Source organism: Neocloeon triangulifer, unplaced genomic scaffold (genome assembly GCF_031216515.1).
Source record: "Neocloeon triangulifer isolate White Clay Creek 2 clone unplaced genomic scaffold, ASM3121651v1 ptg000015l, whole genome shotgun sequence".
Lineage (NCBI taxonomy): Eukaryota > Metazoa > Arthropoda > Insecta > Ephemeroptera > Baetidae > Neocloeon > Neocloeon triangulifer.
Window position 1 is genome coordinate 1,788,725 of NW_026775557.1, and position 18,192 is coordinate 1,806,916.

General features: G+C 40.9%; 1 protein-coding gene across 2 annotated transcripts in view; it reads right to left on the minus strand.

Moving 5' to 3' along the window:
- Nucleotides 1-18,192, minus strand: part of LOC132202831 (lysine-specific demethylase 3A) — a 49,054-nt gene that overhangs the window by 27,462 nt on the left and 3,400 nt on the right. For both annotated transcript variants that reach the window (XM_059630066.1, XM_059630065.1), the window contains exons 2-7: nucleotides 16,036-16,176; nucleotides 15,339-15,455; nucleotides 14,051-14,257; nucleotides 13,847-13,931; nucleotides 13,642-13,736; nucleotides 13,090-13,240 (exon numbers count right to left, since the gene is read on the minus strand). In XM_059630066.1, coding sequence (XP_059486049.1) covers nucleotides 13,090-13,240; nucleotides 13,642-13,736; nucleotides 13,847-13,931; nucleotides 14,051-14,257; nucleotides 15,339-15,455; nucleotides 16,036-16,176 — 796 coding nt within the window. The remainder of the gene's footprint in view (nucleotides 1-13,089; nucleotides 13,241-13,641; nucleotides 13,737-13,846; nucleotides 13,932-14,050; nucleotides 14,258-15,338; nucleotides 15,456-16,035; nucleotides 16,177-18,192) is intronic.

The following is an 18,192-nucleotide window of genomic DNA, read 5'->3' on the forward strand; positions in this document are numbered from 1 at the left end:
CATTTGCCGGGTTAAAAGGTCAGGCCGCCTTATCTCACCGCGAGACTGACTCACGCGTCCCTCCTACTCGTAATCCGCATGTGGCCGAAAGTTGGGTCAGAAAATGAATTATTGAGAGGCACTCTCTGGTTTATAATGTTTAGGGCGATTCAAAGTCATCAGTAATTCCATTAGAGTCCAGATTTATTTACATTCTGAATTCATTTAGTGTTGTAATTTCCGAGCGGAATTTTGATACATTCATTTGGTTACGGAATTGCGTCTTTCTGATACGATTTCCATGTGTAAACTTCAAGCTTTTGTAAATAATAACGAATTATCTAGCATTTGACAAAATTCAATTAATTTAATTAATATAGGAATAATTAATTTGAGAAAATTTAAAAACAATTCAACGAAAATCATACATGTAAAAGGGAAATTAATTTATAAAAAAAAAGACAACGCGGCAGCAGGCACACTATAAAGTAATGCTGGTCGGTCTATCTATCGGAAGTGGATGCACGCACGAGGCGTCAGCGGCCACATGGCTGTCGTTTTGGTCGTGAGTTGGCGAGTTATTATCAGCAGATAGTGCAGCGTGTCTCATTTTCCCCGCTTCCTTCCGAAAGAAAGCACAAATTTGCCGCCAATTGCAAGGAATCAAATTAGGAGAATTAGAATTGGAATCGCACGGTCTGTTGGAAAGAGAAAGCGAGATGGACCAAAATTGTCCGTCGAATGGCAGCCGCCGAAAACAAAGCAGCTCGCGGTGGATTTGTATTTTTTTCTTTTAAAGAGAAGAGTTTGATTCGAGCAGAGCAGCTCGTAACCGGTCGAGCGAAAACCTGCACTTGGCCGGTCGGTGGAATAAGAATCGGCAGGAAAAAAATGAGCAGCTCGCAGTGCACGCAAAACCTGAATTTAAAACAAGTGCCGAGTTCAAAATCCCTTGAGTCATGACTGCCGTGTGTGCGGAATACCGATGCGACCATCGGCGGCGACGGACGCCAGCAGCAAACTTCTCCCCAGCACTTAAATGTGTTGTGTGTGATGGGAAATTTATATATAAATAATATACTGCAGTGAAATTTATAGGACGAGTCACATGCGTTGCCCTGATAACTGGAATTTCAGGAAAAATGCCAGGCAAAAACATTACTGCTTTATTGGCCTCAAAATTTAATTTTCAAATTTAAAATAAATTTTGATATTTCACCGTTACAAGGAATTTTTACAAATCTGCAAGAAGTGTCTTATTCAATTAATCAAAAGTAAAAACATTTTAATTTAATTGCAAATTCTCTTCAGACCACGAGACATGGCCCCAATAGACAATTAGCCAGTGCGAGTTCTTAACGGGGATTTTCTTGGTTAGCGAACTCCTGAAAAGTCAGTTGGGTGTGCAAATCATGTTCTAAAGTAGAGTAACATTGAGTTGTGAGTTATTATAATTTTCTTAAAAATAATCAGCATCTCTATTTATTAAAAATCCTTAAGCCTCTACAATTGAAATTCCGGATTTCCTAATTAGCATCAAATTAATGAATACAAATGAATCTTATTTCTCATCTTGATAATTGTAGATTAAGGAAGTAGGTTTATGGGATTATAAAAATTTCCGCGTCTTCAACAACTGTTATACGATTGCAGTAACAATTATAAAAAAAAGAGTGCGATAAGTGATAAGCAAAGAATTCTGGTCTGATAGCAAACCTCTGAATGCGTCACCAGGAACTTCCATTTAAAGTTTTTGTTGTTTCGCTTTTTTTTTCTTCTATTCTGCGGTATAACTTTCCTGGTGGAATGCGCGGGGCAACGGAGATATTTATGGCGAGGACGCGCATCTGCCGAAATGAAATAACTGGTAATATTCTCTGTCAGCCGGGGATGCTGGGAAGATAAATAAATCAATCGAGAGCCCGCGGCCGTGACTATGCCCTGCCGGAGAGCATTTTTTTTTTTATTCTTTTCTCTCTCTCGCCCCCACTGCACTTTGGAAGAGAAAGAAAGAAAAAAAGCACACACCTGACGCGCTCCCTCCCGCTGACACGCACAAATCCCTAGTCATTGTCAGCCTGGTTGTTTTCAATTTCGCCTCTTCACAAAGTTCCAGCTCCGTCGTCTTTTTTTATTGTGTGTGTGCGCTTAATTCGTGGCATGATTCGCTTTTTTGTTGCTGCGCGAAATGAATCGCATCCCTGTTTGCGCAAGGGGGAGGGTAGGGGTGAGCGAGTTTGGATAGCGCAGGGAGGAATGTGAATGGATTAATGAGCCCCTAGCTCTGAAACGTCCCTCGGGACGATCGGTATGATAAAATAATGGCCAAAAAGGCATAAACTGAACAAAAAGTTGAGGAACATTTTAACCAATTAAAATTCTAAAATTCATTTTAAAAAGAAATAAAAATTATTTAAGAAGGAAGCAATTTGAATTCAATTTAATTTTTTAAACGCTTTATTAAATTTGAATGCGAGAAAACGGTGTTGAGCTGCCACAGGAAGCAGTAAAGTAAGTTTGGTTGCGTTGCGAGAGAGCAAGCAAGGTCTTGTTACACACGCGAGCAGGGAGAGAGGGGTGCGCGAGAGGGTGGTGGGCGGTCGGGAGGCCGGGGGGTTCTTTCTCTCTGCAACTTCTTGTTCGTTCTCTCTCGTCGGCAAAACTTTGCGCGCCGCCAACTCAGTTTGAAAATCTTTAATAGGAAAACTTTTGATCAAAAGTTTTTAAAGCCAATATTTTATCTCGGGGCCGGGAGCGAGCGAGAAGTTTTCAAAGTAGTTGAGGAAAAGAAGAAGAGCAGAGCTTCAACTTTGTAATCAATTTAAATGCACAAAAATTTCCAACGCGGCCGCAAACTTTTCTTCGTTAGCACCGACCGAGTCGAATAATTAATGAACGAACTTTTGGCAGGCCAACTTTTGACTCGTCGAAGTACTCGGCGGCGGAGAGGCCATTTTGCCGATCTTGGAAATGGACAGACACAAAAAAGCTTTGCTTTCTTTCAATACTATAATCGTGAGCACCGTTATTAAATGGAAAAGTGAAAAAGGCGAGCGAATAAAAGAGAAGCGATTGAGGTCAACCATAAAATTACAAAAGTCGTCGTCCGACCACGAGAGAAGGAGGAGGACGTGCAGGAGGAGGAGGCGGAGGAGAAGCCGCCGCCGCCGCCTCGCACAATCACGACCCCGCGAGAGATAAATACCAATTCCGAGAGTGATCAATAATATGTTAAACAACCCATCGTTTACGTAATTCGTGCACTTTGAAACGCACTCACAAAACAAAAGCCACCGATCGATTGCGGCGAAAGCAAGCAAGCAATGCTCTTTATTTCTCTCTCTATCGCGAGAGAGCGACCATAGTCGTGACCTTGAAGACACCTTACGGCTCGTTTTTCACCGACTTGCGACACTCCGAGCGCCACTTGAAACCACCCCTAATTTTTGCAATGATTTTACAATGCAAATTTACCCGGCAAATGAGGGAAAAGTTTGATGCTTGTAATTAAAAGGAGATGCGGCCGGGCCCGGAGCGGCAGCGGAAGCGGCCGCCTCGGTCAATTTTTTGCGCTTACCTGCGGTTCCTCCAGGCGGCCAAAGTGCTCCTGCGGCCCAAATGTGTTGGTCGGGCCGACGGACAAGGCGGTTGGGTCGCTTTGAACCCGGATCTGGCCGATCGATACGCAATTAACACACACGGCCGTATTCTCAAAGAGCGCTATCCAAACTGTTTTCAAGCAGCGCTTGGCACTTGGCACACACTGCAGCTCGCGTTGCCAACCGTGCAGAGCTCGCCGAACCCAGAAACCAAAACATCATGCCAGCGCTCTTCCGGCGACGCAAACAGCCCGAACACGGGATGCTGTGCTCTGCTCCCGTTTCCGCTCGCTCTCCTGCCTTTTCCGCTGCTTTTCCGAACAAATCAGGCCAAACAATTGCCAGCGACAGCGAAATGAACGCGTCGGAATAATTTTCAGAATCATCTGAGCCAAGCTCTATTTAATTAACTCAATTTAACGAGGTGTCTCATTGAGGATGATTTTTTACCAACGCAATCAAATAATGATTAAATTAATTGAATAATTGTACGTGGCTGGTCAAGTATTGATAAGAATTGAGCTGATACTTAGCGAACTTTAATTTCATAATATTAAAAGTGCCAAAAGAGCAATTTTTTTAGCAAATAATTTACATGTATTTCAGCGTTCGAATAATAATTAGAATTTTTAATTGAAAATTTTCCCTGCGTATCAAAAGTGCAATTTTTAAGCAAATTATTCATATGTATTTCAGCTTTCAAATAATAATTTTAATCCGAGTTCTGCGTTGTGCAAAAAGGTGTATCAACACTTCAATAGTTCAGCAATTTAATAATTTTATGTATCAAATCAAATCACAATCAGTTGTTGATAGAAGTGCATTTAGAAAAACTTGTCATAAATAAACGAGTATGTATATTCAGTGCCTTGAAATTAATCAATTATTTTTAATGATTTAAGGTTCATCATTTCTTTATTATGTTTAACAAATTTGATATTTATTAAGTTTCATGGAACTATTATGTCTTATCAAGAGTGATAGTTACTTCCGTTAGTTACTTCATTTAGATAAGAAAATCCGCAAGAGCAAACCAACTTTTAAACCGCAGAGTCATATCATAACTTCCGCCTCAATTATTTGGTTAAGAATAAAACCAAAAAAACTTAAATAAAAAATGACATCAACACTCATTTTGAAATGGATTTAAAAGGGATTCTTATTCAAATTAGTATTAATTAATTTTAGGACAGATTTTGGTGGATTTTCTGGAGGTTGGCAGCTGTGCGGTGGGTTCCCCTGCTGGCATTGCCAGCTCTTTTCATGCCTCCCCCCGGCCCCTTCACTTCTCTCTGTTCACAATTCGAGCCGCCGTGCGACTTGGCGCTTAACCAGCAAAAGAGGAGAATAATAAAAGAGGGGTGGTAGGTCTAAAAGAAGCTCCATCGTCCGTCCGCCTGCCAAGCAACAAGTGATAGATATGCTGCAGACTCCCCCTCCGCTCGCCCGTGTCATGACTGGCTTGTTTGGGGCTCGGGATCCGTGTTGAGCGGCACCACGTGCGACTTCAATGCTCCCATAACATTATTTTATTTCGTCCGATCTGCTGCTGCTGGCGGCGGCCGCGCGAGAGAGAGAGAGAAAGAGCATCTCGAGGCTCGCTCCTTTTCCACCAACAAGGTGACTTGCTCGCGCGGATAGCCCCTGCCTCCTCTCAACCGGTTCCCCTTTATTATAATGTGCATGAAAAAAACTTAAATATATATTTATACGATATTCAACGGAGAACGAGAAGCCTCGCCTTATTTGTTCCGTCGACGGCCCGACCAATTAAAGCGCCGCGATGACGACGCCGAAGAGAGTGTTTAGCTGCGCAAAGCTAACTCAATTATCAACCACGCTAAAAATTGATTATCTAAAAAATAAAACGACGAAACGAGTTGGAGAATCGAGCTCAAGTGCCAGAGCGGGGCATCTGCCGGAAGTTGGAAGGAGCTCTGAGCGGAAGGGTTTTAATACAATTCTGCTGGGTATTATTAAGTGGCGTGAATTTTTTATTAGGGGAATTAACAAGGGAATGTTTCACTTTGGAAGATTTGACTCTAAATGTGTTAAAGCCAGAATTGAGGGGGAAACGGATGGTGATAAAAAAAAATAGCACTTTATTAATAAGTTATTTCTCAAATATTCGTGTAATTTTCCAAATTTGAGAAAAGTAAAAACTATAAAACGGGAGACAATCACAATTGTCAATAATATTTTAAATAATTAATGGCAATTATTTTATACATTTAGCAAAAATAAATAAAATTTTAACATCATTAAATTTAAATTGAATAAAATTTTCGCATGCACGAAATCGTTTTATAATTATTTTGTTTGGCGCTGAAGAAGATTGGGCGCCGCGGTTGGTAGGATGGCGGGGCCGGCGGCGGAAAACGCACAAAAAAGCGGGCGTTCCACCGTGTTGAGGTCGAAGTTGGCGGCGACTCCCGAGCCCCACGAGCGCGCACACACGGCAAAGCTTCTGCCATGGCGCTTGTTATGAAAGGCTGGAGCGCGGCGGAGAAAACAGTGCTCGGAGGGGACTGCCGCCGACACACGGCATGGTCTAAACTCCAATAACGGGGAGAGAGGGTGGTTTGCACACAGCCAGCGCGACCCGGCTTTTTGCGCAAATTGATTAAAGAGACGCTTGCTCGCTGCTCCTCCTCGCCGCTCGTCCGGGCGCATAATTGCCGCTTTCAAAGCCATCAGACGTCGCAGTTTCGGCTGCTTTTTTTCTCATTATTTTCTATTCAAGTATTCAAGCACACACGTCATCTCATTTTTCTTTATAATGTATTCGGCGTTTTATTCGTAGCTCCGAGGGCTGCATTTTTATATCCGAGCCGGCTGCATCCGCTGACCCTGATTAAACGTCGCACTCTCAAAAGCAGGCACAAAAAATAAAGCAACTATCGCGCGATCGTTCCTACAAGATATACCTGCGCATCCTCGAACCTCAACAGTCCCCCACCCCAGATAATATTTAAGCACTCGATTGTATAAAAAAATGATTCTTCTATAGCGAGGAGTGATTCAACAAAATTCACATTAACTTTGGCACTGCACGTGCATTTTTCTATTTATTTTCAAATATGTAAAAAATTTTGAATAGAAATTATGTTATTTTCAAAATATTTCATGATATGAAATTTCAACTATTTCAATATATTGGAGAAAATAATATATTATTAAATAATACACATAAAATTAAAATATAATTCTCAATCCTAAAAAGGTAATTCAATTTATTCCATAGTTTTTTCAGACCCGGCATTTTTTCTCAATTTTTTTTTATATCTATTTATTTATTCGTCACCGCGTCGAGTGCTGCATGTCGATAAGATGAGGCTATTTTCGGCTTGCCGACGTTTTGAATGTGGAGCACACCCAAGGTTGGCTTTCGAAGCAGTGCTCTTCGTTTTTCATCGCCTCGCTACAGCAAGCTTCCATTTGCCCCATCAATTAACAGAGTTCACTGCTGCTGCTGCGGTTACATACACTGTCGCAGCATCGGCAATAGCAAGCAAGCAATTCATTTCACGCGCACGCAGCTCTCGGCAGAAATAGATTTTCTCGAGAAAGAAAAAAAAAATAGTTAAAAAACTTTTCAGCAGCAGCAGTCGCGGCGATATAATTCTCACAGCATCCTTCGCGCCGTGCGAAAATAGCCGCACGCACTATTGAGTTACAAACGAGCGCGTCAAACGAAAAGCAATAATTTTCAATTTTCGAGATTCATCCTCCGACCTTGGATTGCGCAAAAAATAAAGTGCTCGAGTGGGTTGCAAATTCATCTAAGATGGGAAGTTTTCAAATTTTTGCTGATGTAAACCAAAATTAAATTTGTTTCGCACACACGTCATTTCCAGCAGCAGTCATCAGAGCATGCAACAATTTCACAATATTTTAAAAACAAAAACTTCCTCAGTTCATTTCACCGGACTGACCGGACACAAAATATAGCAATATAGATCGGTATCCTTTTTCCTGCTCCCTGCCGAATTTTTATGGCTGCAGTCATCCTCATAATATGCCACATATCATTTTTTCCTATCAAAAAAATTTGATACGTTGCAAAAGAAATTTTGTATAATAATAATTAATTTGATAATTAGAATTTACGGGGTTTTCATAATTGAGGAAAAGGCAAAGACTTGAAGAAAAAACAAAACACTTTAATGGCGCAAACTGCTTATCTGCGCCTTTGACACAGAGGAAAATAATCCTTGCCAATTCATTATCAGCTAATTTTTTTTTATCTTTTTTAAATATTTTCACTCTTACACAACGGAGTGTTATTTCTTCAAAACCGCTTTTTATCGGTTTGTGTGTGTATATATAAATGGTCGGCGGCGAATGCTGCCTGTGCACGACACGAAAAGCGCGTGCATCATCAACTTCTCATGCGCGAGCTGGAAAATAATGGTTTAAAGTCCACTATCTGCGCGCTGCTGAGAGATTGTTTATTACCGGAGAGCGAGGAGATCACAGTAAGTGCCTAGCTACGGTCTCATTAAATGGAGCGTGTCTGACGCTTTTGAATTAAACGCTGCTGGCGAAAAAGCATGTCCTTGAAAAAGCGAGCCGCGTGAGCCACATCGCGAAAAAATAAAAATGTATATAAAAAAAATAAACACTCCGGAGCAGCGGAGCTTGTGCTTGGCGATAAACTGGCAAAGGAAAAAGAACGAGCGGCCGATTAGCGAGGCGACGTGAAATCGCCGCCGTCAAATGGCAGGACAAACACCAAACTCTTTTTCGGTCCAACTGCCAGGCCAAGGAATGTTTGATTATTCACTTGTTTCGTTTTCCGCAAGGGACACCCTGCCAACTTTCGCCGTTTTCATTTATGCAAATTTGTCTTGCAAGTAAAAAATAGAGAATCAAACAAAAGCCATCAATGCACGGTTAAAAAAAAAAAAATAGAAATTGTTATAAAAAAACAATCATTAGTAAAACCTACAGGCCGGTTCACGAGTTTATTTCAAAATTTCATATATAATTATTTAATTAAAAAAAAATTTATTTAGAAGGAAACAATTTTTTATTGAAAAAAAAGTTCATTAAATTTGATAATAGGCGAAAAAAAATTATAAACAAATTTAAGATGTGTTTAAGTTTTTCTTTTAATTTGTCTTAAATATTTGTAATCCTTAAAACAGTTTAAATTAGGAAATTAAAAATAATAATTCACCTCTTTTCTTCGCATGTTGTATGATTTTAGTTATAACTATTTTTATTAATTAAAAAAAGAAAAAACTCGCAGAGCTTAAGGTCCAAGGATCACTTTGACGTCAATTGAATACAAATCCGCTCACCGAAGAAATTAAGCAGCAGCAGAATTGCAAAATTGCCTGAGGCTGCATTCCTAAAGCATTCCAGTTTTCCAATCTCGTCAGCAGATTGCCTTTTTGACCCGCTCGCGTAACCGGGCGCTCGAACAATCGTCGCTCTTTACAAAACTCTTTTTCCGTCCTACCGGTGGCACATAAAAGAGACAATTCAGCAGTCACTTGGAGGCCAACGACCAGACAAGCTGCTCATTAACGTGGCCGAGGCGAATCCGCAGGAAAATCGTGCGCGGCTCGCATAATTAATTCCGGCCGTCTCTGTTATAAGAACTATTACTACATACATAAAGGAGGGAGGAAGAAAAAAACCGGCAGTTGTTTCTCTTCTTTCTGATTCAACGCAAATATACATGCGAGAGAGAGAGAGATCATGTCGCGAGAGAGAGCGAAAAGCGCCCACTGCCCACGGGAACCGGTTGCGCGATTAATTTTCAGCATATAGATAGCCTTGAACAGTGAATGGACTTGCTCGGATGCTGAACGAAAGACGTGTTCGGCGAAAAGAGCGGCAGCTGCTGCATTGCAAGAGAGAGACCATCATTGTTATTATTACTATTATGAATCCAGGCAGCAGTAAGATCCAAGGTGCACGGCCTTGACGCGCTCAGCCTGGGAGAGGAGCATTGTGTGCGTCTTCGACAGGAGGAAAAGGTGGAAGAAAAAAATCAACACAACAACACGAGGGCTCATCTCTGTATATGGGGGGAGGAAGGGGCGACGCATGAATTTCACCTGTTATCAGAGTGATTTCTTTCTTTTTTACCCTCCCAGCCTTGCATCGACAACAAAGGAAGAGAAACACCTCTGTCAGGTTCGCCTCCGGGGCCGAAATTATTCAAGCAGGTTTTCTTCTGCGCTGGACCAATTTAGCGGAAAACGTGCACAAAATAAAATAAAAAAAGAATTCGTGGTTGAAGATGGATGAGAACGTGCACGCGGATCGCCATTCCACGCAGACGGGAAAACGCTTGTGTCGCAACAAGCCAGAGGCAAAAACACGCGCGCACACCATTGCTCAAGAGCTCTAGTAATAATTGTGTTTGGCCGGGCAGTATCGATTATCGGCAGCAGTGAGTCAGCCGAGTTTAATTTCCTCCATTGACAGCATGCATTTGCCACTCTTTGGCCAAGATCCATTCTTTTGTGAAATTTCGCTGCTGGAAGCCAAGAGCCATTATTTCCAATTAGTCCAAGAGGTATAATAAAAGATATCCGCTGGAGGTTTATTCGGCTCTAATTGATTAAAATTTACTTAATTAATTCAGATCTAGATTAAAAATTTTTCTTTCAATTTGTCGTTTTTCTATACCATTGTCATATTGGTGCAAATAATAAAATGTAATTTAATTTTCTATGGTATGCTTTCAGAAGGGAACAAACTTTTCTCTCTTGTTATCGCGTGACGATAACGATTTGACAAATAAACAATTAAAACTTGAAAATCGTGTTCGTCAAAGTAAATAATAACTTATTAATATAATAATAATTTTTGTGTAACGCCTTCATTTTCCTTTTTCCTAGATAAATTTTTTGCTGGTAATGGGTCAATTATTAATACAAGCCGATTTTGCAAATTTCCCGTTTTCTAGCTTTTCCGGTTCGCCAACTTTGCTGCTTTGATTCGCCGCTCACCACGTTTTTCACTCTCAAACCTGGCTTCCCGCAGAACCAAATGGCCGTAACTGTAAAGCAAGAATGATCGGCGCAGGTGGTGCGCCGCGCTCTCGTTCTATCCGAATCGAATTTATCACCGCGGCGTATAAATGTGTATATTTGCCGAGCGACGGACGCGTCACCACGAAAAACATGAGCAGATAAGTCTGGTGAGCGCGCGAGGAGAAAACAAAATAATTTTTTATCGCACCTGCACTCTAATGGTCTGGTTATCTGTGTGCCAGCCGAAAAAAAAAATTCCGATATAATATTCCACGCGCGTGTCACTACTTTCCCGTGCGATAAATTATATTGCATTTCACCCGACAAGGAAAGTTGCGGAATTAATTAATTAGGTGCTTGCTTACCTACTGGAGCTGCGGCCGCAGTCGGACACACGCGCACTTATCAATCGGGTTCAAAAGTCACGGAGTTGCACTAAATTAGATTGTTACAATCTCGGGCAGGTGAAACGCACAAAAAGGGAGCTGGTGCTGAGGACGCTGCCTGCGGTTGCTATGCCGGGCCACTCAATGGCAGCCTCTTGCCGGATTCCGACGGCAGCTCTGCAGAGGGCAGTGCACAGCACACGGCAGACACCACCGCGTTCCCCTCCACGCTGCTATTCTGACCTCCCTACACGGAAAATATTATTTTGTGCTCGCGAGCAGCCGCCGAGCTTCGACCCACCGACCTGCCCGCCGGTGTGCGTCTTAACGATGAGATCTTGTTTTTATTGCCCGTCTGTCCTGCGTCGCGCGCTTCCTTCCGCCTTTGTCAACTGTGCTGATTTCAGATTAGCAAATTTCCTTTGTCTCCGTTTGACATTCGTAGAGTCAAAATAAATTTGAATAAAGAACTCATCTTTATATATCTATCTGCCTGCAGGCCCCAGAAAAAGCGTTCCTTGCTCGGTTCGCGAGTTTCATCATTGTGCTGGCGGTTGTTTTTCAGCATTCCTAAAATTGCGATGGCCCTCTGTGAAATTTGATATTTTGCCTCACAAACGGGTTGATGAATGTGCTTAGCATCCATAAGAGTATAATAAAAATTTTAATTTTATTCGGTATTTTTTTAAATTAACTAAAAAATTAGATTTTTGTCTTATTTTTACCTCTTTGACTGAAATTGCACAACACTTTTAATGCAGTTTTATGTTCTGGTTAAGTTTGATTCTTTCTAGGTTTTATTATTATTTTTTTTTATGATATACACATAAGATAAAGCCATTAACGTCAAGGCTGATAAGACAAAGTCCTCTTTCAGGAATAAAAAAAAGGTACGATTAAGATTATTATTTAATTATAATCCCAAATTTAATATGAGGGAGATTTTGAAAAGCTGTTAATTCAAAGAATTACATTTATTATTTTTGTTTTTATAAGTCGGGTGCAGTTATGCCCTTAATTCAGCCTAATAAACATTTACAAATAAAAGCGAGCAAATTTCGAAAGTCACTGATTCCGAGTGACTGCTGACGTGGTTTTGTTTATTTTGCAAATCAACAACGCGCGCCGCATTTTGCCCACTCAGCTAAGGAGCTCGCATCAACAATCATATAGCAGCAGCAGCTCGACGATGTGAGTTCTGCTGTAATTGCGGCTGCAGTTCCAAGAACAAGTCTCGTGGCGCGTGAAATGACAGCAGCGTTATATGGAGACCCGCAACCAGCAGAGCTAGGTGCGCGCATTCAGGACGTAATTGAAATAAGAATAATTATTGTGAGCGCGCGGTGTTGAAACTCGAGCAGCACGGGAATGCGAGCGTCGCAATAAATATACACACACATGGGGGCATAAATTTATGCAGAATCCGCGAGTGCAAATAGGAATTTGATACGTCGGCTGTGCAACGCAAGCGAGTGCTGACCTAGCAGAATAAAACGGCGAGTAATCAGCAGCGCACCAAGTAAACGACTCTCTCGTGAAAGTTGAACAATGCTGCTGCTGCATCATCACAGTCGCTCCTCCGTTCCCAAGCAAACAGCGAGAGCAAATTACCCCGCACTTGCAAATTTTTGCACCGCACTGCATATTGGCCAAAAACGCGTCATCAGCCAAGTGTGCGCGATTCAATGTTTTTTTTTTACGGACGCTCCTTCATTGTCAGATTAACAAACAGTCCTTCAGTCGAAAGTTGAATGAAACGGGACTTTTCTACATTACTTTTACAATTAGACAGGTTTGTGTGCATGCCACGTTCTACTCCGAGGAGCAATTTTCTACAGCTGCATCTGTTTTAACGCAGCCTTTTTATAATTAAGGAGACTAATTATTTTTAATTTCTTTTGCTTATTTATCAACAATATCGGGAGAACAATAAATAGTAAATAAAATTTTGGTTTCATTAAGAAAAAAAAAACGGGGCAATAAAATATTGAATTTCAAAGAAAATTAATAACAGTGGTCGCATTTTTTTTTTAGTTTTTTTTTGTTAACTTATAATTTTAAAATTTTACTTTTATCCAAATTTAAAATTTAGGCATTTAGCAAAAAGATTAATAGAGAAAGCGCGCTTACCTTTATCTGGCGTGTCGGTTCCTCTTGGTGCCTTGCGTGCAGCAATCGCATTAGAATTCGTTGAGGCCGATGACACAAACGATGGGGGCGTGTGATTGCTGCGGCCTCCTGGGCTGGATGACGGCGTCGAGGTCACTCGCTGAGTTCGCATCTGCCGACGAGACCAATAAAAATCTTAATATTTACTTTGATTGTTTAGTTGCGGGTGGAGCCGCGCGCGTTAAGGAATATTGCACCGAAACCAAAACGACGCTCCCCTCATTTTTTAATAAAGTGAGCAGCTTGGAGGCAGATGTTAAATATATCCCGTGCTGAGCATCTCGAGAGAGCTGACAGGTTCGGTTTTCATGTGGCTGCTATTTGTCATCTCGTAAGGCTTCGCGCGACACATTCACAACATGTTGCAATGCGCGCAGACCAAGGTCACCCCCACGGAAACTTGCACAGGGCACTCCTTTTTTTAATCAGAGTAAAATGCGGCAGCAGTAAAAATCCCAATGGACCGCCTCGCTAACTACATAAACATGCAATAAAAGTCAACAAAGGACTCACAGGCGACTGAAGAGACAGGCTGGAAGCAGCGGTTGCAGATCGGGACCGTCTGGACGTGATGCCCTGGTTGTCACCTCGCATGATGGACTCAACAACTGAAGCAGAGAGGATATTTTAAAAATAGAAGCAAGTGGAAAGACCTGAAATTGTTTGGCACTCGGCCATGATTTAATGAATGATTGAGTTGTATTTATAAGAAGTTTACCTCCATCTCCGATAAGTCTCATTTGTACAAGGCGGGGGTCTTCGTTGTGTTCCTCTAAAACTGTGTCATCAGTCACTGTCAGGTCCTGCGATTCAAAATGAATGATAAATATTTTTAATTCTTCAAAGCGATGAATATTGAGTGAATGCATATTTAATGAGCGATTTTATATTTAACAAAATAAATTCAAGGTGAGCGACTTACACTTGAGGCTTCATTGTAGGCAACAATCACAGCAGTGTACCACTGAGTAGTGCCTTCTGCCCTGTAGACTTCTACCCTGTATCCGACCAGAACACTAGGCGTGGACAGCAGGATGCTCTGTCCGTTTTGAAAATCAGTCCATTGTTTAATAGCGGAAATCACGTCGCCAGCATCCCTGGCGGCTTCTTGGGGTGCTTTTTCCCAGCCCTGCAGATAAATCAATAGATGAGCCAAAAATTTAATTCAATCAACACTTTGAAAGCACCATTAATTAACATGACATAAGCAAAACACACTGGTTTGCTCTCGGCTGATTAGTTTGCAGAGCGCAAATTAAACTATCTGTTTTGAATTACATAAGCAGCAGGCGAAGTTGGAATAGGATATGTACTTTTGAAACATGCAAAGCGCCTCTGCGAGAATCTAATAATGGCGCGCGCTGATATTGCTACATGGTAGCTGTGTATTTGTGTTCCGGGTGAAATATGCCCCTCGAGGGACGAATTGAGTGAAATGGACTGGACCAAAAGTTGCTGCTGCTGGCAGCGGAGCGAAGGGAGCGCAGGCGAAACAAACTTTTGTCAAAAGTTTGCTCGCCGCCGCCGTCACCACTTCAGCTCCGGCGAATATAGCCCGGCTTTTTCTTTCTCCTAATGTACGGGGCCGTCAAGCAGTTTAACTTTGTTGGTTGTTGTTTGCCAAACTAACTATGTAAAGTATTACGTAGATGGCGGCAGGCAAACTGAGAGGAGCAGCTAGCACTTTACTAATCTCGCTCAAACTCTCCTGCTCGGCAAAAAAGTTTATATTCCGCATTCGAGTGTGCGCGCCAAGAAAACTATTGCGAATTATATACAAGTTGGCGAGTAGTTTTCTACCGAAGGGCGCAACTTTCCTGAGAAGACAGATAATCAGATCGGAAAAGCAAAGGTGCTGCGACTCTTCTTTCATTTCTGCCCCAAAACTTTCTCATTCCAACAGCTTCCTGACTGCCACTGCAAGAAAACTTTGCCTCTTTCGCTCGTCTATATAAGCTCAAACGCGACTTTATAACTTAAACTTTTTACATTATAGACCGTCGGCGCGGTTAAATATCTGCTGCTTGGGCGACCATCTCGATTGCGTTATTGCACAGCATGCAAAGTTGTTTTCCTTCTGCTCTTTCTACGAGCAACTGTTTATTTTTTCTGGTTGATCGATAAAAAAAATTAACCAGAACCGATTGACGTGGACCGACTGCACTACAGCGGGCGCCAGAGCAAGAGTTCTGTCTTGATTATAATTTTACCTGAAACGGCTCGTAATCTGTGACGTCTCGAAAACTGACAGCTCGATCGGTCAGGAATTCGATGGGCTCGACCGGCGACTGGGCGACCTGGGCGTTATCCACCACTATCTTGAAAGTCTGGAAAAGAAAATAGTCAGAAGGCAAATTTAACAAGAGGAAAGAGCTTCAGGGCTTTCAAATTCGCTCAGCTCTGGCTATATAAGGGAAACTATATAACAAGAACAAGTCAGCTTATTTTTAATAAGCTAAAAGATAGAATCAAATATTTACGGAGGTTTTAAATTTTTCTCAAAATTAAGGGCAAAGAAAATTGTTTAGAGAAGATTATTTGTATTGAATTTTCTCGAAATATTAAAAAAAATATATATATAGAAACAATTAAACAATGAAAATTTTCCCAACAAAAATTCTTGGGTGAGCGTAATGGAATTCTGCATAAATGAATAATGTAGATAGCCCTTTTCAGCACAGTCCGGTTTCTTTAGAGGCGTTAATCATAAAAGGTGTACACTCATTTGATCAATAATTTATTCCACGTGCTCTGGTCATCTGAGCTGTGGCAAAAAAAAAAAACTTGTCGCATAAATTAGCTTGGCTACCGACACCGCACATCTGCCGAGCCTCGTTTTACTCTTTCAGTTTTTTAGTTTGCTAGGTGGGAGTGTGCTGAAGGAGGACTGTCAAACGCAAAACTCACAAGGGCCGGGTGAAGCGCGTTTTCGCCGCGGGGCGCCCAGACGAGCCGGTTCTCTATCAAGAAGACGTGGAAGATGTGCCCTTTGTGCGGACTGAACCACTCGCGCCGCTGCCACTCGACGTCGTCGTACTCCACCAGCACCTGCAACATTCAACAAACACACAAATCAGTTCAACTTGTAGAACGCCCATTTCATTTGTAACTATTTAAATAAAATTTGAGCAATTGAAACTGAACAAAGAAAAATTAAATAGATACAAAAATAAATTTACTATTTTTAAATTTAGAGACAATAAAAAGAACGTTTGTTTTCTTCGTTAGCCCAATCAGGTTATTTCATAGCTAGATAAGATATTTGAAAAAAAAAGTAAGCACGAAACAACAAAACCAACATATGTTATTGCTCTCTGCGATTCGGGGAACGGTTCCGAAGCGTCGGCTTTTTTTGTACACAAGTGAGTAACCGCAGCGCATTTTTATTGCCGCGATAACCTGAATTCTTGTAAAGCACGTCAAGTTTATTGTTTGATTGACGCAAGCGAAAATTAAATCAGAATCATAAAAGCAGCGATTCGTTCATTTAATACAAGAAACAAACAGACACGGCAGCATTAATTGCAGGTTAATGTGCGATTGTTAAATTTGAGCGTAAATTAACAAAGCAAAATATAAAATAATTTAAAATGCAGTGATTGTTTGATCCAAGATGACCCTAAACAAAAATAAACCATTACAAAAAGTTTGCTACACTAAATTATAAATTAAATTCATTTAAATAAAACGCATGAATACAAAATTATTTTAAATTTTAAAGATTTCCTGGAATTTCAAAATGATATGAATCCAATCAAAAATAAACTAAAAACTGTAAAAAATTGTTAAAGTAAATAAATAAATAAACACAAAATTATTAACATGACATAAAATATTAGTTTTTTTTTTCTAAATTCCAACAGATTAAAAAAATACTCTTTCTAATTATCATCGATAATTTGATTAACCGAAATTTAAAATTAAATTTATTATAGCGACGAAGTAAACAAAAGTCCTCCAAGACAGGTTGGTGTCGCACCTGCCCGCGTGCGGGTTGCGAGCGGTTCGATTCGCGGACGGCAGAGAGCGCCAGCGGCCGGCTCGCGGATCCAGCATGGCTGCTGCGGCCAAACTCCTCCCCCGCGGCCGCCGGTCCAATGGAGCGCGGCCGCTGGCCGTTGCCATGACGACGGGCGCGCGGGCATCGATTATCCCGGCGTGTTTTGGCACTGCCGTCGAGACCGAGAGAGCGATGATCTCGCGTGCACCGACCGACCGACTGGTGTCCGGTTTCCGTCTTGTTTTATTTCGCGCGATTTTTTGCCCGCGGTCAAGAGGAAAAATCTCGCCCTCTATTCAGCGAACAGTTAGGGCTGCCGCCTTTCGCTCTTTTGGTCGCAACGCGCAATCGTTTTTTTCTCTTTCGCTTTATCGATTCCGGCGCGGTGTAATTAATATGCTAACGAAGTGGTCACCAGCACGACCACCGCGAGTCGAGGCTGCTTCGTGTTTTTCATCGTTTTCTCGTTTTCGTATTATAGATTCTTGATAATTAGGTTATCTTACTCGGGGAAAAGAAATTCAAAATGATATCACTGGTATATCAGTAGAGCACTTTCAGAGATAATAAAACTAGACCATTGAAGTGTGATTGAACTTCAACTAAACAAGACAAGTAGATGAATTGTAAAGATTATTGTTAAGATATTGAATTTTAAATCAATCACTGTCAAAAGACAGGTAACCAAAAGAAATTGCCGAAAAAAAATTATATATACATTAGAATTACTTTTTCTTCACTAGCACTGACCTACGTTCAGCATAGACGAAAACTTTAAAATAAAAAAATTCACATTTCTATCAAAAAAGTGAAAAAATTGAACTAAAAACACATTTACTGCTGTCAAAATAAAAAATTGTATTGTGAATGCATTAATCTTTTAGATTATTAGTAAAATCAATTTAAGTAATTAATTTTGATTAATTTATTACTTTAATAATTTACGTTAATTTTACAAATTTTCCCTTTTGCATTGCAGGATTTGTATAGTGAAATGTTGGCAATAAAATTAAAATTTTCTATTTTGATATATGATTTTCTTGTGCAGCAAAAAACATTAACAA